Raw genomic sequence first — 22334 nt, forward strand, 5'->3', positions numbered from 1 at the left:
ATATCAGGCTAGTGATTGCTTTGCAATGCTTGCAGTTAGCCACTGATTCCTTCCAAACCACTCATTGTTGAATTTGCGATTTCCAACTTGTTGTGTAATGTTTATGTCCAATGGTCGATGAGCACCGATACATTTTATCTATAATTTCTCTTCATTATTTCTCTTAATATGACAAGGATTAAAAAGGATTGTCAGTAGATTGTCTACTTGATTCATGATGATGACTGCTAGCTAAGATTTTGAAAGTATGATGTTGACATGATCAGTCCAATCAAAGCTACTGTAGATATAACGTGATTTGATGTCATTTTATCTGTGGCCAATGACCTTGAGCCTTCTTGGATGGGCACTTCTAATGTAACTCAATGGCAGCATCCAAGGGGCTTGAATTTTCGAGCTCTACCCTTAGATTTGGCAGTGATGTAGAGTCCCCATGAGTGACAGAACACTGAGCCAATCACGCCGCAACTAGAGAACATTACCAACCCCTATGCTCCTGAGCTAGGTTGAAACACCTGCATTTTGGAGCTGCCTTACTCAAGAATGCAAAAAAGAGACCATGTTGGTATGGAGGCTTTATTAAATCACTGTCCCTAATGATGGGTCGCCACTGCCACCACCTATGGCTAAATTAGATTGAAGAGATTTTTGGGGGTTGAAATGACGTGGAAACAACATTGATTCTACCACTATGTGCCCAGTGGGGAGATGTGTGCATCCGGCTAAGAGCTGTTCTTGTGCACAACGCGGAGTGACTGGATACAGCCGTTAGCCTAGGTATATTAGCCATATACCACAAACCCCCAAGGTGTCTTTTGCTATTATAAACTGATTACCAATGTAATTATAACAGTAAAAAAAATTTTTTTGTCATACCCGTCATACTACAACTTTCAGCCAATCAGCATTCAGGGCTCGAACAACCCGGTTTGTAATAGAGGATATACCACAAGCAATGTTAATGGATAAGCATTTTGATACGTCTTCCATCTAAGCACATTTTAAATGGTTGATTCTGTGCACAGAGAAAGTAGCTATAGGATGTCTCCTATATTCACTCTCCTACGAATAGCAAATGTAACCACCCTAGATACAGAAGCAGGACATGTGGTGTGATTTAACAAAGGACGCTGCTTACTTTCCTGCATCATCTTCTGCGAGACCTGCATTTCGACCTGCATTTCAAATTATTATGCATGGACAAATTGGATATTCTATGCTGTTTCCTTGGAAACAGGCATGTGTCATTGTGTACTGTAAGTGCCAGAGCAAATGGTCCTTTGTATCCCCTAGACATGGTAGAAAACCTGCATCATACTGATGCCTATTCATTCTATTAATTCCTAACCTGTTGATTTATTTGTAACTTGATCTGGAGGTACAGTTATTAGATATTTTTGGAGAGACAGTTATTAGATCTTAATTTGAACAGAAAACAAATACTTGAAATCAGGGCGATGATTTTAAATCAACTCTGACATAAGAGAACAAAGTGGCCAGCCGAGTAGCTATGCTGTGCTACATTTAGCTGCCACACATGTGTGGTGCTTCAGACTGTGACTATGACTAAGCACCTTTGTAAAATGAATGCGATCCAAACCCACTACAGCTACTGCACTGGTGGAGCTCACAAATAAAACACACCGTAATGCTCTTTATTATATTAATATATGTATTTATTTATTGTTATCCAGTTTGATATCATTAGATTTTATTTGAGCTCTTACAGGCCCCCTGTGCATGGACCTAGCATCACAGCAAAGAGATTGGCACAACAAGATTGGTGAGAAATAGACACCATCTAATCACACAGTTTATCACACAATTTAACGTTTTTTATGAGGACTTGGGAAAGACAATTAAGTAACTGTAACATATTTCAACTTCATTTACGAAAATGAGCATTTTAATAGGATGTGCCAAAAGCAAAACATTACCATGATACATTCCAATATTAAATGGTCAAAGTATAAATAAAATAGAAATCTTGAAGTAAAAATCATAACAGTTGAATTGCTCAGATGTGTGTGGTGAATTTTGCCATGAGGGTGCTACTGCCGCCAAAGCACAATGTTGTCCCTAGCAATGAAATAAAATAACCTCTGTTTAAAAAATTAAAAAAACTGCTGACAATATAAAAATACATGGCATTGTAGTTCATTAAATTAACCAACCATTTATATATAAAATATTATATTGATGTATATAAAAATATGCTTAACAACTTCTTGAAAAGCGTAACAGCCATAAGCGTTTTTTGTCTACCACTTCAGAACACACTGTCAACCACAAAAATCCCAAATATGTACAAACAATCAGCTATCAGAGCAGTCGGAACGTCATTTCAACAACAATGGACTGTTTCACATCACTGTTTTTCTGACGCGATTATAGGATAAGTGTCAAATTCAAGCAGTACTACATATTCCAAAATAAATTAAATAGAAAAGGAATATTCTTATATTGTATTAATTAAATATCATAATGTCAGTGTATCTTTGGAGAGAGGGAGAGGGGATGGTGACGTAGACATGTTTTCAAACATTGTGTCACACCAACACCAGCGTAACAGTATTTCAGCCTACTGAGTCAATAACAGCTATCCTATAAAACAGAACATCTACAACGAACGGACGAAGCCAGGACAAGAGCCAGGGAATTAATTATGGAGAAATACAGCTGAGATATCAGTTAGTTGAGGCAGTGAGTAACAAAGTGGTAATGTGAGCTAGGTAAGCTATAGCACATTGTTACACTGAATGATTCAGAGGACTGGTATTGTAGCTGCAAACTGTTGAACATTAAGCTGGATATTGCTACTGTAGTACTGTAGGTATGTGTCTTTGTTGAGATGTTTCTTGACTAGAGGACTGTAACCTAATTTTGGGTAATTTCCATAGGAAGTGGTTAATCCCTGGTTTCTCCTGTCGAGGCAGTGTCTAGCACAAGCTAAAGCCACCCCCTCTCCATGTCCTGCTCCTCCTCCTCCTCCTCCTCCTATTCCCCTCCTCTAGGCTCAAAGTTGTGGGACAGAAACCTCCCTCAATCTCCATCGCATGGTAAAGTGCCGTCTTCGCTGGCACGTGAGTGCAAGGCAGTACCCAGCTCGTCCACACACCAACAGAGACCACGCTGTATACCCTTGGAGGAACGACACTGTGTTGTGTGACAGGAGAGAGAATGATATGTCATCATACCACAGAACTATTGTCTGCATGCCCACAGCCCAGAGGACCTGAAAGAAAAGTCTTCTTTATTCAGAGCCTCTGGCTGTGGAGACATTTTTGGGCTGAACTGAATAGAGAGATAGCATGCAATTAAAAGAGGGATAGCATGCAACTCTCTGGATCGCATAAACACACACACAGGCATATATACATACACAGGCAAATATTCACGTCAGCAAACATGTTGCTCTGTATCTACCTGCTTTTTCCTGTAGAAGCCCTGAGTATCACAATTGGGGATATAGATGTCACGATCAGACAGGAAGATAGTGAGCTCAACACCACGCAGAACACTATTGAGCAGCTTACGGCAGGGTGCCTAAACAGAACAAGGATACATTGATAAACACAGTAACTACACCTTGATAGAAACAGTAACTACACATTGATGCATACAGTAACTATACATGGATAAATACAGTAACTACACCTTGATGAATACGATAACTGCACATTGATAAATACAGTAACTACATTGATGGACACAGTAACTACACATTGGTCAATACAGTAACTACACATTGATAAATACAGTAACTACACAAGCAGAAATGCTTATTAAATGACAGAAAATGCAGAGAACCCTTAAGTATCCTATTGAAGTAGCTACAACATGTGTGGATATCATAGTACATGTATGTCAGTGATGGAGCATGAAGCCAGAAGCTTAACATATTATATGTCACATACTATCATGTCATTATATAATGATATTGGTAGACAAAGGCTGTGCCTTTTCAGGTCACTGAGACAGCGGCTGTGACTATATATACAGTACAGTGCATTCGGGAAAGTATTCATAACATTTCTAAAAACTTGTTTTTGCTTTGTCATTATGGGGTATTGTGTGTAGACTGGTGAGGGAAAAAAACAATTTAATACATTTTAGAATAAGGCTGTAACGTAACACAATGTGGAAAAAATTAAGGTGTCTGAATACTTTCCGAATGCACTATATTTGTTAAATTGTAGAAACAAATTGTGTGTTGTGTTTGTGTTTTATCGCAGGTCAACCTCATCTTTTAAAGTGAAAAATCCAAGGCCACCACAGTCGAGTCTAAACTTGACTGATTCACATCATGGCCTATTGGTTCTGCCACGCAGCTGCATACACATCATGCCCCATATGGCTTCAGAATGGCTGCAGAATGCTGTCACTGTATCACCCAGATAGCACAGCAGCTTCAGTAATAACTAACTCTCCCAGGCTCCTTCCATCATACAGTATCTATCTGTATGAATATGAACACATTATGTAATCAGCTCTACATATTTTCTCACATTTAAGCAGGTGTGGGTAAGTGTACATAGAAATCATTATTATCTTCATACTTGGATAAAACATACCTTTTCTATTTCACCACTATGCGAAGGATGTGGACCTATAGGAGAGAGCAGCATATTAACAAGAATATATTAAATCAGGGCATTATTAGGAACCTTAACCCATCTCTAATATCATTATATAAGTTAGAAGTATTTTATTTCAAGCTGTTGCAAGACATGAATCATCAAGCATATACTGGATACCGGTGTATATTTCCCATGAGTATAGTTCCTGTAGCATGTCCTTACTAAGGGATCGCAGTGGCTTAGTCTGAACAGTAGGTGGAGAGCTTGCAATGAAAAGCAGCATAATCTGAATGTGGGTGACAGCGTGACACTCATCTGTGCTGTCAAGAAAATGCACACGCACAGATCACAACCTCTCTTTGAAATGCCTGTACAGTACGATAACCATACACATCACATGTATCATGAGGCATACCTACACACACACACAAACACACATACTTACAGACACACACACATACTTACACAAGCTACTACGTACTAATATGCCTAAACAGCCTCACAAATGTCTGTTCATCATAGTGTAGCCTAAATTCCATTTATTCCATGACTGATGATATGCTGCTCAAGGCAATGTTTGAGACTTCTAGTTCCAAAGTCCCTCAAATTAGATTTTGGTCACAAGTAGGATTGCAAAATTCTGAGAACTTTCAATAAATTCCCTGGTTTCCTGAAATCCCGGTTGGAAATTAGGAAACCTCCAACCAGGATTCTGGAAAACCAGGGAATTTATGGAAAGTTCCCGGAATTGTGCAACCCTAGTCACATGACTCCAGAGGCACTGCAGCATAGAAATCAAGACCATGCAGCCCTTTCAAATCCATGTTTAGTGCTTGTCATGCATCTAACATTAAATGTCATACTCATATGATAATACAGTACTAGCATTTCTATTTGGTGCACGCCAACGTCACATACAATATTCACACTGATGATGAGAGATTGTGTGTCCTACTACGTGCTACTACAGCTACCCCCTTAATAAACTAATCTGTAGTATAATTGCCCTAACACACACAACACAGAGCTGAATTGAATACTATTAGAGGTGCTGGTGGTGTGTGTCTCAGTCTTACCTGTGGGGTGGGGCCTCTCCGTGGGACTGGTCCTGCTGTGCTTGGTGCAGAAGCCCCTGCCCTGCAACAGAGCCTGGAGAGGGCTGTGTTCCTGAGGAAGAGGCACGCAGCGCAGCCCCTTGGCACAGCTCATGGTGTACACACCACAGGGCTCTCCCTGGGCCAACATTGATGTACTGCCTGCCTGCCCAATATGGTCGCGGGGGGCCCGACCTGGTTCTTTACACGAGAGACAACCCTTGTAGGGTCCCAAACGGTTAGCTAGAGTCGAAGATCCGCAGTGAGCAATCAACAACAAGATAATAGTCGTTAAGTTAGATAGGAGAGGCATTTTCTGTCCAGGTCTCAGGTTCAGCTCCACACTCTCTCTTTCTCCCTCCCTCTCTCAGTCAAATGTGGCTAATGCTATTTCTTCTCTCCTGTTTTTCCGTCTTCTTTCCGTCTCTTCAGCTTTGCTTGATGCTTAGCCGGTTTAATCTCAAGACAGCCAGGAGTCCTCTGCAGTGCTAGAGGAGACAAACGGAGATCGAGACACAGCAAAGCAGCAGCTTTTAAAGATCTGAAAGGCGGTAAATAGAGAGGGAGAGAGAGAACACAGTTATGACACCTTCAGGGGCTGGGACTCAGAGAGAGAGGGAGAGGAAGGCAGAGAGGGAGTAGAGGAAGAGGTGGGGGTGGATTATTTTCCTTTTGGAAATTATCAAAATCTCCCCCACCTCTTCCTTTCAACCCCCATTAAACAGTATACATTATACAACATACAACCAAGTATAATGGGGAGAAATTGTAAGACCATTCTGGTCATATTTGCCATAGTAGCCATTAAACAAAGCTATTGCATTGCATTCAACTATACGGACTGCAATGTTTAGCCCTATAAGACTTGTTCTAATGCTCTGTCAACCCCGACCAGAGAAGAATACAGAATACTGATTGGATCTTGCAAAAGAGGCACTAAATAAAAAGATAACTTTGATAAATTAAAACGACAAAAGTTGATATCGAATTGCAGAGAGAATAATGAACCGTCCGTGTACAGGAGAAAGTTAAAATAACCAAACAAATAGCTTATTTTATCAGTACAATGTAATAATGATCTACCTAGATGTGTGCCAAATGTTAGTCAAGAAAGGTTCCCAGAAGTAGAAGTGTTTTAATATAAACTGAAAGTGGATTGCCATGAAAAACATGTTTCAGCAGCTGGTGTATCTTGTTCTTACCTTGTGTAATGCATGTGCATAACTATAACCCATTGGTTTGCTCAACTTTTTCCAGATCAAACAATGCTGAATGGATTGGTATCGCTCCAACAGGGGGACTATCCCACCTCCTGACAAACTATAGTGAACGTGATCGTTGAGACCAGGGATGACAGGGCTTGATGATGGCCGGACTGGGTATTTAACACATTGTACACTGAACAAAAATATAAACGTAACATGCAACAATTTTAAAGATTTAACTGAGTTACAGTTCATATAAGCAAATCAGTCAATTCAAATATACTGACCATATAAACACAATATGTAAAGTGTTGGTCCCATGTTCCATGAGCTGAAATAAAAGATCCCAGAAATGTTCCATTTGCACAAAAAACATATTTCTCTCAAATGTTGTGCACAAATGTGTTTACATCCCTGCTAGTGAGCATTTATCCTTTACCAAGATAATCCATCCACCTGACAGGTGTGGCATATCAAGAAGTTGATTAAACAGCATGATCGTTACACAAGTGCACCTTGTGCTGGGGACAATAAAAGGAAACTCCAAAATGTGTAGTTTTGTCTCACAACAAAGTTGGCTCTAACCAGAATATTGGTTGCAAAGAAAAATCCATATCTCAGACTGGCCAATAAAAAGAAAAGATTAAGATGGGCAAGAACACAGACACTGGACAGAGGAACTCTGCCTAGAAGGCCAGCATCCCGGAGTCGCCTCTTCATTGTTGACGTTGAAACTGGTGTTTTGTGGGTACTATTTAATGAAGCTGCCAGTTGAGGACTTGAGACATCTGTTACTCAAACTAGACACTCTAATGCACTTGTCCTCTTGCTCAGTTGTGCACCGGGGCCTCCCACTCCTCTTTCTATTCTGGTTAGAGACAGTTTGCGCTGTTCTGTGAAGGGAGTAGTACGCAGAGTTGTACAAGATCTTCAGTTTCTTGGCAATTTCTGCATGGAATAGCTTTCATTTCTCAGAACAAGAATAGACTGACGAGTTTCAGAAGAAAGTGCTTTGTTTCTGGCCATTTTGAGCCTGTAATCGAACCCACAAATGGTGATGCTCCAGATACTCAACTAGTCTAAAGAAGGCCAGTTTTATTGCTTCTTTAATCACCACAACAGTTTTCAGCTGTGCTAACATAATTGACAAAGGGTTTTCTAATGAAAAATTAGCCTTTTAAAATGATAAACTTGGATTAGCTAACACAACATCCCATTGGAACACAGGAGTGATGGTTGCTGATAATGGGCTTCTGTACACCTACGTAGATTGTCCATAAACAATCAGCCATTTCCAGCTACAATAGTCAACATTAACAATGTCAACACTGTATTTCTGATCAATTTGATGTTATTTTAATGGACAAAAATGTGCTTTTCTTTCAAAAACAAGGACATTTCTATGTGAACCCAAACTTTTGAATGGTAGTGTACATACTGACCATAATAGAGAAAGGGCTGAGGCAGGCAGCAGCTAATAATGCAATCCATCCATTCAACCGTTCAACATTTGCTTCACGGGCGCCATCTTCAAGAGATCACTCTCACCCATCCTGAGACTCACAACTCTTCATATTTCATACCACTTACAGTTCCATTCCATTGTTCCAGAATTCAGCCATGGCTGAAGAATCTGAATTCCATACTTCCATAATTGTGATCATAGTAGGCATAGAATAGCAAAAGAGATGGGGCTATAATGCATATGACAATACATTTTATTTATCTTGTCCAAATACATCAAACAACAATATAATGCATAAACCAGCCTTTGCTGGAGGATCATATAATTAGAATGATTCAATAGAATTAGAATGACTCTAATGTACCCATATAATTAGAATGATTCAATAGAATTAGAATGACTCTAATGTACCCATATAATTAGAATGATTGAATAGAATTAGAATGACTCTAATGTACCCATATAATTAGAATGATTCAATAGAATTAGAATGACTCTAATGTACCCATATAATTAGAATGATTCAATAGAATTAGAATGACTCTAATGTACCATAGAATTAGATTGACTCATCTATTTATATGGGTTAGAGCTCCATAGGTTAGAAATCCACTCTTACCTATAGAGCATATTATTCATAGTGTTGGGTGCTGTAGTTTGTCTGAGGTTACTACCATAGTGTAGCCTAAAGCACTTAAGTAAAAAATACTTTAAATTACTACTTAAGTAGTTTTGGGGGGGTATTTGTACTTTACTATTTATATTTTTGACAACTTTTATTTTTACTCCACACATTTCGAAAGAAAATATCCACTACATTTCTAAATAAAATATGTACTTTTACTCCCATGCATTTTCCCTGACACCCAAAAGTACTCAGTACATTTCGAATTCTCAGGCAGAACCGCAATATGGTCCAATTCACACACCTGTCAATGTAATGTATTGTCATCCTTACTGCCTCTTATCTATTGGACTCACTAAACACAAATACTGTGTTTCTAAATTATATAAAAAGTTATATTGCGCCGTCTGGTTTGCTTAATATCAGGAATTTGATGTATAGCATTTACTTTTATTTTGTGCTTTTACTTAACTATGACAATTGAGTACTTTTTCTACCACTGTACTTAAGTACATTTAAAACCAAATACTTTTAGACTTTTACTCAAGTAGTATTTTACTAGGTTACTTTCACTTTTACTTGAGTCATTTTCTATGAAGGTATCTTTACCTTTATGATAATTGAGTACTTTTCCACCACTGCCATGGTGGAGACTCCTGTAAGGACAAGATTCTGTGTTTATATACTGTTGTCACGAGGCAACATGAACATTATGACATCATTTCAGAGAGCATAAAACAGGATTTAGAAAGATGTCAATAGTTCCGGAACCCCACTTGGTGAAAACCTGTTTAGTCGTCAGCCGCCTGGTGTTCTTATTAGGGATGATTGATCTTGGCACTAAGAGCAGAAATCATCTGCAGTCTTATGTTCCCATCAGTGAGCTACAACAGCTACAGCCCTAGCTAGTCTGTTTCCACATGTTTTGTCAGGAGAATCCAAGAGACACGCCAGACCAATGGGGGCTCTCTTTTTCCACACTCCCTGGATTACTCATTTTTCCTCTGGAAACAGGTCTCTGTGCATAGACTGACAGACAGACCTATTCTATTTCATTATAAATCACATTTTATATTTTTGATATGGAATTGGTTTAACAGATTGTCAGTCTCTCTCATGGCTTGCTTTGATTGACTCACTGTAGTGCTCAACGTCGCCGATCAACTAACCACCGGCCCTGGCAACCATCATTACGCACACCTGGACATAATTATTTCCTTGATTTCTCTGCCTTTATTTAGCCCTCAGTAGCCATCGTTCATTAGGTAGTATTGTTTTGTTTCACGTTCTCTACGCTTTTCTTGTTCTGCATTTATTCATTTTTAAACTCACCTTCTGCACCTGCTTCCTGACTTCTGTTGTACGTAACAGTCACTAGGAAGCGCTATACTTCTGCAAAGTTTTTCTACTGTAGTTTTTTGGAGTCTTACCTAATGAACACAAGTGTATTTTCTAAATGAATTAATGAGATACTGGACAAAAGGTAAGCATTTCACAAGAATAGTGGAATGCTAGAGCAGTGCCTACACAGCAAGGTGGCTAGTAGCTAGTGAATCTGTGTGTCTGATGTGAGCAGCTAGCTTGCCAGAAGATACCCGCCCTACCGTTACGCTTGTTCACACTGAGCTGCACTGGGGTCAGAACGCAATCATGGTTACATCCCTCAATGCAGGGATGGGATATGCCACTGTACTTCAAATTTTGCGGTTATCCACACTGCTCCATTTTTTCCCCCCTAGAAAACGTCCCTTTTTGTCCTCATGCTAAGTAGTGGTTGCCACTGCAGCCATTTTGGAATGGCACATCGCGTAGAACAACAAAGGTGCTGATTGGCTGACGCTGCCATTCCAAACATGTTTGTCCTGTTAAATGACAGCAACATAATTGGCAAGAGCATTACAGAGCTGGGACCACCATTTAAAAAAAAAGGGTTAGGCTAATGCATCAATATACCGTCTCAGCAAAAACATGGTTTCTCCCCAAGCTGTGTGCCCTTGTCTGGGGATGAGGTTATTGAGGTTATGCCTACCATGCATGTCGATGAATTAAACTGTCACATGACAGCGAGGCAGACTGGCAAGTGGGAGTTTTCATGTGGTCAATCTGCGTGCTTTGGTTTCTTCACAAACACGATTTCGGCCTTAAAGTACAGTTCCTCAAATCAATATGCCGTCTCAATAAAAACAGGGTTGTCCTATGAAAAGATGGTTAGATGGGCTCTTGCGACCCAAATGGCACCCTATTTTTCTATACACATTTTAGTCATTTAGCAGAAGCTCTTACCCAGAGCGACTTAAAAATATATTTATTTTAACTAAGCAAGTCAGTAAAGAACAAATTCTTACTTACAATGACGGCCTACCGGGGAACAGTGAGTTAACTGCCTTGTTCAGGGGCAGAATGACAGATTTTTATGTTGTCAGCTCAGGGATTCAATCTAGCAACCTTTTTGGTTACTGGCCCAACACTCTAACCACTAGGCTACCTGCCACCCCGAAGTTGCTGCATTCATCTTATGATAGCTAGGTGAGACAACCACATTTCACGATTGTAGTAAGTACATTTTGCTCAATAAAGAAGGGAATGGGGTTCCATTTGGGACATAGTTTAGGGCCTATGTCTTAAACTGTCTTATGACAGGGAGGTAGACTGTACTAGACTGGTGAGTGAAGGGCATCGTGTGTACTGGACTGGCATCGTGTGTGTACTTGACTGGCAGCATCATGTGTGTACTAGACTGGCAGCATCATGTGTGTACTAGACTGGCAGCATCATGTGTGTACTAGACTGGTGAGTGAAGGTCATCATGTGTGTACTAGACTGATGAGTAAAAGGCATCATGTGTGTACTAGACTGGCAGCATCATGTGTGTACTAGACTGATGAGTAAAAGGCATCATGTGTGTACTAGACTGGCAGCATCATGTGTGTACTAGACTGATGAGTAAATGGCATCCTGTGTGTACTAGACTGGCAGCATCATGTGTGTACTAGACTGACAAGTGAAAGGCATCATCTTAACTTTGTGTGTGTCTGCCTTGCTGCATTTTTGAAAATTAAATAATCTATTGTTGTATGGTCTACCTGGAGTATGTGTAAAATAAAACATATTTTGTATTTTTCCATGATGTGCCATTCGTGCATCCAAAGATTTAGCCAACGACCACTCAACCAGATCTTTTTCATATTTAAAGGGAATTTCAATATTATGTACATTTAAACAGTAAATATTTTGGTTCTCCCGATCATTCATTTTGAAATGTTGGGGATTACACACAATATGAGAGAGGGTTCTCTCTACATACCATCATTCATGGTCGTGCCCAAGATTGCTTTTCCATCCATCCTCAGTAATCTTATCCTCCTGGAATCTTATTGCTGACAATTTTCTAAACGTCATATTAAATTCCCTCTGAGAGCCCCCTGCTGTCTCTGTTCATCAATGTGAAGCCACTACCTCAAAAATGTGTGTGTGTGTGTGTGTGTGTGTGTGTGTGTGTGTGTGTGTGTGTGTGTGTGTGTGTGTGTGTGTGTATGTGTGAGGGAGGGAGGGTTAGTGGCGGGCATCGCTTGCTGAAGGTCTCTGCTGCTTGAGATGCAGTTGTTGTTATTCAACTGAGTCAGAGAATATTGCTGTGCATTTATTCAGCTGATGTGCTCATATGTAGGCTAGGGCTATAACCTAGCCTGACCAACAGCTCCCTCCTCTCTGTCATACAATCCAGTTTGCAAAAAGTGTTCTGGTAATTTAGCACAGGAAAGCCTGCTAGCATTCTGTCGTAAATTAGAGGATGGGAGAAGGGTTGTAGCACGGTAATTTATGAGACTGAATGTGGAAGCGAAAGTGAGGCAGGCAGGAGGAGTAGTGGCATGTATTCTTCTAGTGGCAAGTTGGGCAAGCTTGATGGACTTCCTCTCCTGGGTTTTAGAGTTGGAAACTAAACATTATCCAGCTATCCTGCCTGGCCCTAGGCTGTGCACACAAACCTCTACCAAGATCTCAAGGAATGGGTAGACACTGGTTTCTTTTCATTCCGGTTTCGTGGAAAAGAGCAACACAGCAGCTCAAACTTGTGGTAACACTTAAAATTAGGTATACTTTAAGGATAAAGGTTTTATACGTAGTTGATAATTATGGATAGTTTATATGTTAGGCCTACATATAACCTCTTTATAAATCCTTTTAAGTATGTAAAGTGTTACCATAATAGTCCTATAGCCTCCTGCAAGGATTTGCAACGCCTGCAACTATTCACAACTGATTTGCAACTTATGTTGCAAACTTAGCCTAATATGAGAATATTAACAGTGCAGTGTACTGTAATTATATGCACAATTTATGCATAAAGCCTTTCTCAGTAACGTCAGGGCTGACAGTTTGTTGACGGTGATGTTCCTCATATTCCTGACCAATGTGTACTTGTGCGAGATGGAGGCCATTTTCCAAGCAAGTTTCTCAGAACCTGAACCCCCTTCATCAAAGAAAAGGGTAACACAATAATTCTCACACGCGATTCACAGTTGCAGTCTGATAGCTATCTGCAGGTAAGATTAAATTAGTTTGACATTAGAAGTTTAGAGTGACCATTAAAGAACTCCACATCCATACTTTGTGATGCCGTTATCAATTCTCCGTCGTCATGACGCACATCCTGTAAAATTCCCCCAGATCTGGACAGTATGGGAGCTTTCTTTCCCCATAAAGGTCATGTTCCTGTCAGAATATGCGTCACTGGAATCTTCATGTTCCTCATTACGCTTTCACAAGTGATTCATTTCACCTCCGTCAGACACTGCCCCTGTGTACTCAAATCTAGGCTTATCTGTCCTCTGCGATTCTAGCAGAAGAACATCTTTGATCTGTGGCATTCCACTTATTTCAACAGATTTATTTGAATTCCATTCCAATCGATTCAAACTCCATTCCTATTTCATCAGCCTATCTAAGCCCAGGTGCATCTGTGAATCTTTCATTCAGACCTTTTAAAGTACCTTCTACTAATGTAGTCAGTAGAACCTGTCAAGTGCAGTACAGCCAGTACAGTAAAACCCTACAGATTGAACTGAACTGGGAGTACATAGGAAAGAAGGAGAATGAGCCCTGGACTTTCACTCTGGGAAACCGAAGGTGTTCAGTTTCAAACTGTGAATAACCGAAGGTGTTCAGTTTCAAACTGTGAATACTCATGCGGGATCCAGGCCAGATTCTGGGTTTAAATAGTAATTGTTTTAAACATGTGTTTGAGCTTGCCTAAAGTGCGGGATTTGCACTTTTGGGACTATCATGTTGGTTCCATTGTGGGATGCAAGCTCAATCCATCACAGCTGAAGCATTATTTGAACCCAGGTAGGTCTGTGTGGAAGAGGTGTTACTGTATGTGTGCCTAAGAGAGGGAAATAGTTGCACAGGTTAGCAGCCAGAGACACAGGAGGACTACCCCCTCCTGTATGGGCTGGATCACCTTTCACCTAATTCTGCTTGGCTTTGTCCTGCCGGCCACTGGCTCTAACTCTAGCTGTGGTTCTGGCTCTCCCTGGCTGGCTGGCTGGCTGGCTGGCTGAGAGGGCAGAGTGGGGTGGTTACCCAGGGCAGTGGGGACGCTGGGGAGGCGGTCGGGCTGTCCAGCTGTAGACAGCTAGGTAGGGCCAGCCAGGGTGTGTGTGTGTGTGTGTGAGTGTGTGTGTGTGTGTGTGTGTGAGAGAGAGAGAGAGGCTGGGGTTGGAAAGTCAATGATTTAATAGCAGCTCCTGACAGTAGTTTTCCATTTAAGATTGTGACTCAGTGAAACTCTCACAGTAACTGTTGACTGTTTGATTTTCTGTTAGGCCTGTACATCTCATTGCTTCACAATCTAATTGTGAAACATCAGCATTGTGGCACACACCTGGGCCGCTCCCGAGGACTGTGAGCTCTCGTTCTCCGTGGCCAATGTGAGTAAGACATTTAAGCGTGTTAACCCTCTCAAGGCTGCCGGTCCAGACGGCATCCCAACCCGCATCCTCAGAGCATGCTCAGATCAGCTAGCTGGCGTTTTTACGGACATATTCAATCTCTACCTATCCCAGTCTGTCCCCACTTTCTTCAAGATGTCCACCATTGTTCCTGTCCCCAAGAAGGCGTTGGTAACTGAACAAAATTACTATCGCCCCGTAGCACTCACTTCTGTCATCATGAAGTGCTTTGAGAGGCTAGTTAAGGATCATATCACCTCCACCTTACCCGACACCCTAGACCCACTGCCACAGTGGAGAAGGAGAAAAGCTTCAAGTTCTTCAGAGTACATACCACTGACAATCTGAAGTGTTCCATCTACACACAGTGTGGTGAAGAAGGTGGAACAGCTCCTCTTCAACCACAGGAGGCTGAAGAAATTTGGCTTGGCCCCTAAGACCCTCACAAACTTTTACAGACGCACAATTGAGAGCATCCTGTCAAGGCTGTATCACCGCCTGGTACGGCAACTGCACCGTCCGCAACAGCAGAGCTCTCCAGAGCGTGGTGCGGTCTGCCCAACGCATCACCGGGGACCCACTGCCAGCCCTCCAGGACATCTACAGCACTCGGTGTCACGAGAAGTCCAAGAAAATCATCAAGGATGACAGCCACCCGAGCCACGGCCTATTCAGGTCAGTACAGGTGTATCACAGTTGTGACGAGAGACTGAAAAACAGCTTCTATCTCAGGTCCATCAAACTGTTAAATAGCCATTTCTTTCTCCCATCAGTATCATGTCCTGAACTTAGTCACCGTCACTAGCCGGCTACCGCCCGGTTACTCAACCCTGCACCTTAGAGGCTGCTGCCCTATGTACATTGACATGGAACACTGATCATTTTAATAATGGAACACTGGTCACTTTACATACTGTTTTACCCATATCATATGTAAATACCCTATTCCAGTCAAGGCCATGCTATTCAACTATTGCTGTACATATACTATCTACGTGTTCTTCAGATATACTACATATTCTATACACATACTGTCCATAATGTATATACATCCCGTCACATATACTATTTTGTGTGTGTGTATATATATATATATATATATATATATATATATATATATATACACACACACACACTGTATGTGGACACCCATTCAAATTAGTGGATTCGACTATTTCGCCACACCCGTTGATGACAGGTGTATAAAGTTGAGCACACAGCGATGCTATTTCCATAGTTAAACATTGGCAGTAGAATGGCCCGTATCATAGGATGCCACCTTTCCAGCAAGTCAGTTCGTCAAATTGCTGCCCCAGTCAACTATGAGGGCTGTTATCCTGAAGTGGAAACATCTAGGAGCAACAACAGCTCAGCCGCGAAGTGGTAGGCCACACAAGCTCACAGAACGGGACCATTGAGTGCTGAAAATCGTCAGCAAAATCGTCTGTCCTCGGTTGCAACAGTCACTACCGAGTTCCAAACTGCCTCTGGAAACATTGTCAGCACAAGAACTGTTCGTGGGGAGCTTCATGAAATTCATGAAATGGGTTTCCGTGGCCGAGCAGCCGCGCACACAAGCCTAAGATCACCATCTTACCACTACAATATACAATGACATTCTAGATTCTGTGCTTCCACAGAATCGGGAAGGCCCTTTCCTGTTTCAACATGACAATGCACAAAGTAAGGTACATACAGAAAAGGTTTGTCGAGATCGGTGTGGAAGAACATGACTGGCCTGCACATAGCCCTGACCTCAACCCCATCGAACACATTTGTGATGAATTGGAATGTTGACTGCGAGCCAGGCCTAATCGCCCAACATCAGTGCCCAACCTCACTAATGCTCTTGTGGCTGAATTTAAGCAAGTCCCCGCAGCAATGTTCCAACACCTAGTTGAAAGCCTTCCCAGAAGAGTGGAGACTGTTATAGCAGCAAAGGTGGGACCAACTCCATGTTAATGCCCAAAATTTTGGAATGGGATGTTCGACAAGCAGGTGTCCACATATGTGTGTGTGTCTATATATATATATATATATATAGTAAGTACCAGTCAAAAGTTAGGACAAACATACTCATTCAAGGGTTTCTCTTTATTTTAATATTTTAACTAGGCAAGTCAGTTAAGAACAAATTCTTATTTTCAATGACAGCATGTTAACTGCCTTGTTCAGCGGCAGAACAAAGGATTTTCACATTGTCAACTAGGGGATTTGATCTTGCAACCTTTCGGTTACTAATCCAACACTCTAACCACTAGGCTACCTGCCACTCCAAAACTATGAAATAACACATATGGAATCATGTAGTAATCAAAAAAGTGTTAAACAAATCAAAATATATTTGAGATTCTTCAAAGTAGCCACGCTTTGCCTTGACAGCTTTGCACAATCTTGGCATTCTTTCAACCTTCCTCATGAGGAATGCTTTTCCAACAGTCTTGAAGGAGGTCCCACATATGCTGAGCACTTGTTTGCAGCTTTTCCTTCACTCTGTGGTCCAACTCATCCAAAACCATCTCAATTGGGTTGAGGTCAGGGGATTGTGGAGGCCAGGTCATCTGATGCAGCACTCCATCACTCTCCTCCTTGGTCAAATAGCTCTTACACAGCCTGGAGGTGTGTTTTGGGTGATTGTCCTGTTGAAAACGAATGATAGTCCCACTAAGCGCAAACCAGATGGGATGGCGTATTGCTGCAGAATGCTCTGGTATCCATGCTTGTTAAGTGTGCTTTGAACTCTAAATAAATCACTGACAGTGTCACCAGCAACGTACCCCCACATCATCACACCTCCTCCATTCTTCACTATAGGAACCACACATGCAGAGATCATCCGTTCACCTACTCTGTGTCTCACAAAGACAAGGCAACCAAAAATCACAAACTTGGACTCATCAGACCAAAGGACAGATTTCCACCGGTCTAATGTCCGTTGCTCGTGTTTCAGTCTCCTCCCGAACAGTTGATGTTGAGATGTCTGTTACCTGAACTCCATGAAGCATTTATTTGGGCTGCAATTTCTGAGGCTGGTAACTCTAGTGAACTTATCCTCTGCAGCACAGGTAACTCTTTGTCTTCCTTTCCTCGTGAGAAACAGTTTCATCATAGCACTTGATGGTTTTTGCGACAGCACTTGAAGAAACTCTCAAAGTTCTTGGAATGTTTCGGATTGACCGGCCTTTCTTGCCTTAAAGTAATGATGGACTGTCGTTTCTCTTTGCTTATTTGAGCTGTTCTTGCCATAATATGGACTTGGTCTTTTACCAAATAGAGCTGTCTTCTGTTTACCACCCCTACCATTTCACAACACAACTGTTTGGCTCAAACGCATTAAGAAGGAAAGAAATTCCACAAATTAACTTTGACATGGCACACCTGCTAATTGAAATGCATTCCAGGTGACTACCTCATGAAGCTGGTTGAGAGAATGAGAAGAGTGTGCAAAGCTGTCATCAAGGCAAAGGGTATTTAAAAAAAACTACATTATTCCATATGTGTTATTTGATAGTTTTGATGTCTTCACTATTATTCTACAATGTAGAAAATAGTAAAAATAAAGAAACCCTGGAATGAGTAGGTGTGTCCAAACATCTGACTGCTACTGCTACTGCTAGTGTGTGTGTGTGTGTGTGTGTGTGTGTGTGTGTGTGTGTGTGTGTGTGTGTGTGTGTGTGTGTGTGTGTGTGTGTGTGTGTGTGTGTGTGACCTGCTCGTCGAACATCTCATTTATATAATATATACAGTGCATTCTGAAATTATTCTGACCCCTTGACCATTTTACAGCCAAGACAACACAGGAGTGTCTTCGGGTCAAGTCTCTGAATGTCCTTGAGTGGCCCAACCAGAGCCCGGACTTGAACCCGATCAGACATCACTGGAGAGACCTGAAAATAGCTGTGCAGCGACGCTCCCCATCCAACCTAGTAATTACCGAGTATAGGGTCTGAATACTTATGTAAATTTAATATTTCTGTGTTTTATTTTTAATACATTTGCAAAGAAATCTGAACTTGTTTTTGCTTTGTCATGTGTGTTTAGATTGATGAGGATGATTTTTATCCGTTTTAGAATAAGGCTGTAACGTAACAAAATGTTGAAGAAGTCAAGGAGTTTGAATGCGCTGTATGTACTCAGGACTCCAACATTACTCGTCCTAATATTGATATTTCTTAATTCCATTATTTTACTTTTAGATTTGTTGTTATTGTTGTGTTTTGTTAGATATTACTGCACTGTTGGAGCTAGGAACACAAGCATTTCGCTACACCCGCAATAGCATAAATATCTGTATGCAACCAATACAATTTTATTTGATATGATTTTGATGTCTGACAGTATCGTCCACTGTGATGATGCCGTCTTCCCTATCTATAGGTTGTACAATGGAAACCCTGTGGGCCAGCAATTTGGACCCAAATGCAACCGTGGTGACAGGATTGGCTGTGGAATATACACTGAGTGTACAAAACATTGTTACTCAGTGTACTGTGATACCACCGAGGCAGCGTTGACCAGTCTTTTTCACTAAGAGGAGAGTTGCTCCTTGCTTTTGGCCACATTCCACAAATCAATAAAAGTGGGCTTAACTTCAGATAAGTGATACATTTGTGTGTGTGTGTGTGTGTGTGTGTGTGTGTGTGTGTGTGTGTGTGTGTGTGTGTGTGTGTGTGTGTGTGTGTGTGTGTGTGTGTGTGTGTGTGTGTGTGTGTGTGTGTGTGTGTGTGTGTGTGCGCGTCTCAGTCTCTAGTATCAACATCTGTAACCTGGATTATTTGAATCTCTCTGTATTATAGATGACGGTGGTCTGATCTCCGTACCCAAAACCAAACACAGCCCAGGATGTTACTCTTAACTTTCCTAAACACTGCTGGGAAAACACACAGAGACAACAGGAAACATCCATCCTGACCCCTGCTACTCTTTCACCTTGGCACACAAACGCACACATGCATGCAGAAAAATTCCAGCTAACAACATCACTAATTGACACAGTTTTATGGTAAACCAACAAGGTCTTCTGGAGTCAAGAAGCTAGGGCAAGGAGGGGGAGTCATAATCATGGCGAAACCTCTTCCCAAATCCCCATCCCTGTTACCACTTCCAGTAACCGACCTTCTTCCCAAATCCCCATCCCTGTAACCACTTCCAGTAGCAGACCCTCTTCCCAAATCCCCGTCCCTGTAACCACTTCCAGTAACAGACCCTCTTCCCAAATCCCCATCCCTGTTACCACTTCCAGTAACAGACCCTCTTCCCAAATCCCCATCCCTGTTACCACTTCCAGTAACAGACCCTCTTCCCAAAACCCCATCCCTGTAACCATTTGTAGTAACAGACCCTCTTCCCAAATCCCCATCCCTGTAACCATTTCCAGTAACAGACCCTCTTCCCAAATCCCCATCCCTGTAACCATTTCCAGTAACAGACCCTCTGCCCAAATCCCCATCCCTGTAACCATTTCCAGTAACAGACCCTCTTCCCAAATCCCCATCCCTGTAACCATTTCCAGTAACAGACCTTCTTCCCAAATCCCCATCCCTGTAAACACTTCCCTATATTTAATTTTTGAGTGCTGGTTGTGTTTTTCATATGTCAGTCCTCTGTTGGCTATGTATGCTTTTCCACAACCCATTTATAAAAAGGAAGTGAGGGAATGACAGAGGACACTGTTCTGTATTTGTCTTTACCGTGTCGGGGACTTTACCGTGCCTCGTGGCTGTCCATCCATCCTGTCGTCCTCCTCCATGTCCCACTCAGCCTGGAGGTCCAGTCTCACTTCCTCCATGTCCCACTTTGCCTGGAGGTCCAGTCTCACTTCCTCCATGTCTCACTCTGCCTGGAGGTCCAGTCTCACTTCCTCCATGTCCCACTTTGCCTGGAGGTCCAGTCTCACTTCCTCCATGTCCCACTTTGCCTGTCTCACTTCCTCTATGTCTCACTCTGCCTGGAGGTCCAGTCTCACTTCCTCCATGTCCCACTTTGCCTGGAGGTCCAGTCTCACTTCCTCCATGTCCCACATTGCCTGGAGTTTCAGTCTCACTTCCTCCATGTCCCACTTTGCCTGTCTCACTTCCTCTATGTCTCACTCTGCCTGGAGGTCCAGTCTCACTTCCTCCATGTCCCACTCTGCCTGGAGGTCCAGTCTCACTTCCTCCATGTCCCACTTTGCCTGGAGGTCCAGTCTCACCTCCTCCATGTCCCACTTTGCCTGGAGGTCCAGTCTCACTTCCTCCATGTCCCACTTTGCCTGGAGGTCCAGTCTCACTTCCTCCATGTCCCACTTTGCCTGGAGGTCCAGTCTCACCTCCTCCCCCAGGGAGTGCATCTTGATGGCTGTGAAGATGCCTTCCGACGCTACCGGGTCCACCACCGGGATAACCAACGGGACCACTACTGAGACCTTTACCGGGATAACCACCAGGACCACTACTGAGACCTCTACCGGATAACCACCTGGACCACTACTGAGACCACTACTGAGACCTTTACCGGGATAACCACCAGGACCACTACTGAGACCTCTACCGGATAACCAACGGGACCACTACTGAGACCTCTACCGGATAACCACCAGGACCACTACTGAGACCTCTACCGGATAACCACCTGGACCACTACTAAGACCTCTACCGGATAACCAACGGGACCACTACTGAGACCTTTACCGGGATAACCACCAGGACCACTACTGAGACCTCTACCGGATAACCACCTGGACCACTACTGAGACCTCTACCGGATAACCAACGGGACCACTACTGAGACCTCTACCGAGATAACCAACGGGACCACTACTGAGACCACTACCGGATAACCACCTGGACCACTACTGAGACCTCTACCGGATAACCACCTGGACCACTACTGAGACCTTTACCGGGATAACCAACGGGACCACTACTGAGACCACTACCAAGATAACCAACGGGACCACTACTGAGACCTTTACCGGGATAACCACCAGGACCACTACTGAGACCTCTACCGGCTAACCACCTGGACCACTACTGAGACCACTACTGAGACCACTACCAAGATAACCAACGGGACCACTACTGAGACCTTTACCGGGATAACCACCAGGACCACTACTGAGACCACTACTGAGACCACTACCAAGATAACCAACGGGACCACTACTGAGACCTCTACCGGATAACCACCTGGACCACTACTGAGACCTCTACCGGATAACCACCAGGACCACTACTGAGACCTTTACCGGGATAACCAACGGGACCACTACTGAGACCTTTACCGGGATAACCACCAGGACCACTACTGAGACCTTTACCGGGATAACCAACGGGACCACTACTGAGACCTTTACCGGGATAACCAACGGGACCACTACTGAGACCTCTACCGGGATAACCACCAGGACCACTACTGAGACCTCTACCGGCTAACC

The 22334-nt window shown here is 42.5% G+C and overlaps 1 protein-coding gene across 1 annotated transcript; it reads right to left on the reverse strand.

Annotated features, from left to right (window-relative positions):
* Positions 1-1654: 1654 nt before the first annotated feature.
* Positions 1655-6202, reverse strand: LOC139557699 (insulin-like growth factor-binding protein 6). The gene is made up of 4 exons (XM_071372797.1): positions 5657-6202; positions 4575-4609; positions 3427-3546; positions 1655-3156 (listed from the first exon to the last, which is right to left on the reverse strand). Exons 1-4 carry the CDS (start codon positions 5985-5987, stop codon positions 3043-3045), a joined length of 600 nt encoding a protein of 199 aa, XP_071228898.1. The 5' UTR covers positions 5988-6202; the 3' UTR covers positions 1655-3042.
* Positions 6203-22334: the final 16132 nt, after the last annotated feature.

Source organism: Salvelinus alpinus, chromosome 28, assembly GCF_045679555.1.
Source record: "Salvelinus alpinus chromosome 28, SLU_Salpinus.1, whole genome shotgun sequence".
NCBI classification, from domain to species: Eukaryota; Metazoa; Chordata; class Actinopteri; order Salmoniformes; family Salmonidae; genus Salvelinus; species Salvelinus alpinus.

Excerpts from the sequence above, each read along its gene's own strand:
- LOC139557699 (XM_071372797.1), bottom strand. The coding sequence starts at position 5,987 with ATGCCTCTCCTATCTAACTTAACGACTATTATCTTGTTGTTGATTGCT. Across the intron at positions 4,610-5,656 it reads GGAGAGGCCCCACCCCACAG|GTCCACATCCTTCGCATAGT; the intron begins GTAAGACTGAGA and ends TCTCTCCTATAG. Across the intron at positions 3,157-3,426 it reads GCTTCTACAGGAAAAAGCAG|TGTCGTTCCTCCAAGGGTAT; the intron begins GTAGATACAGAG and ends CACACAACACAG.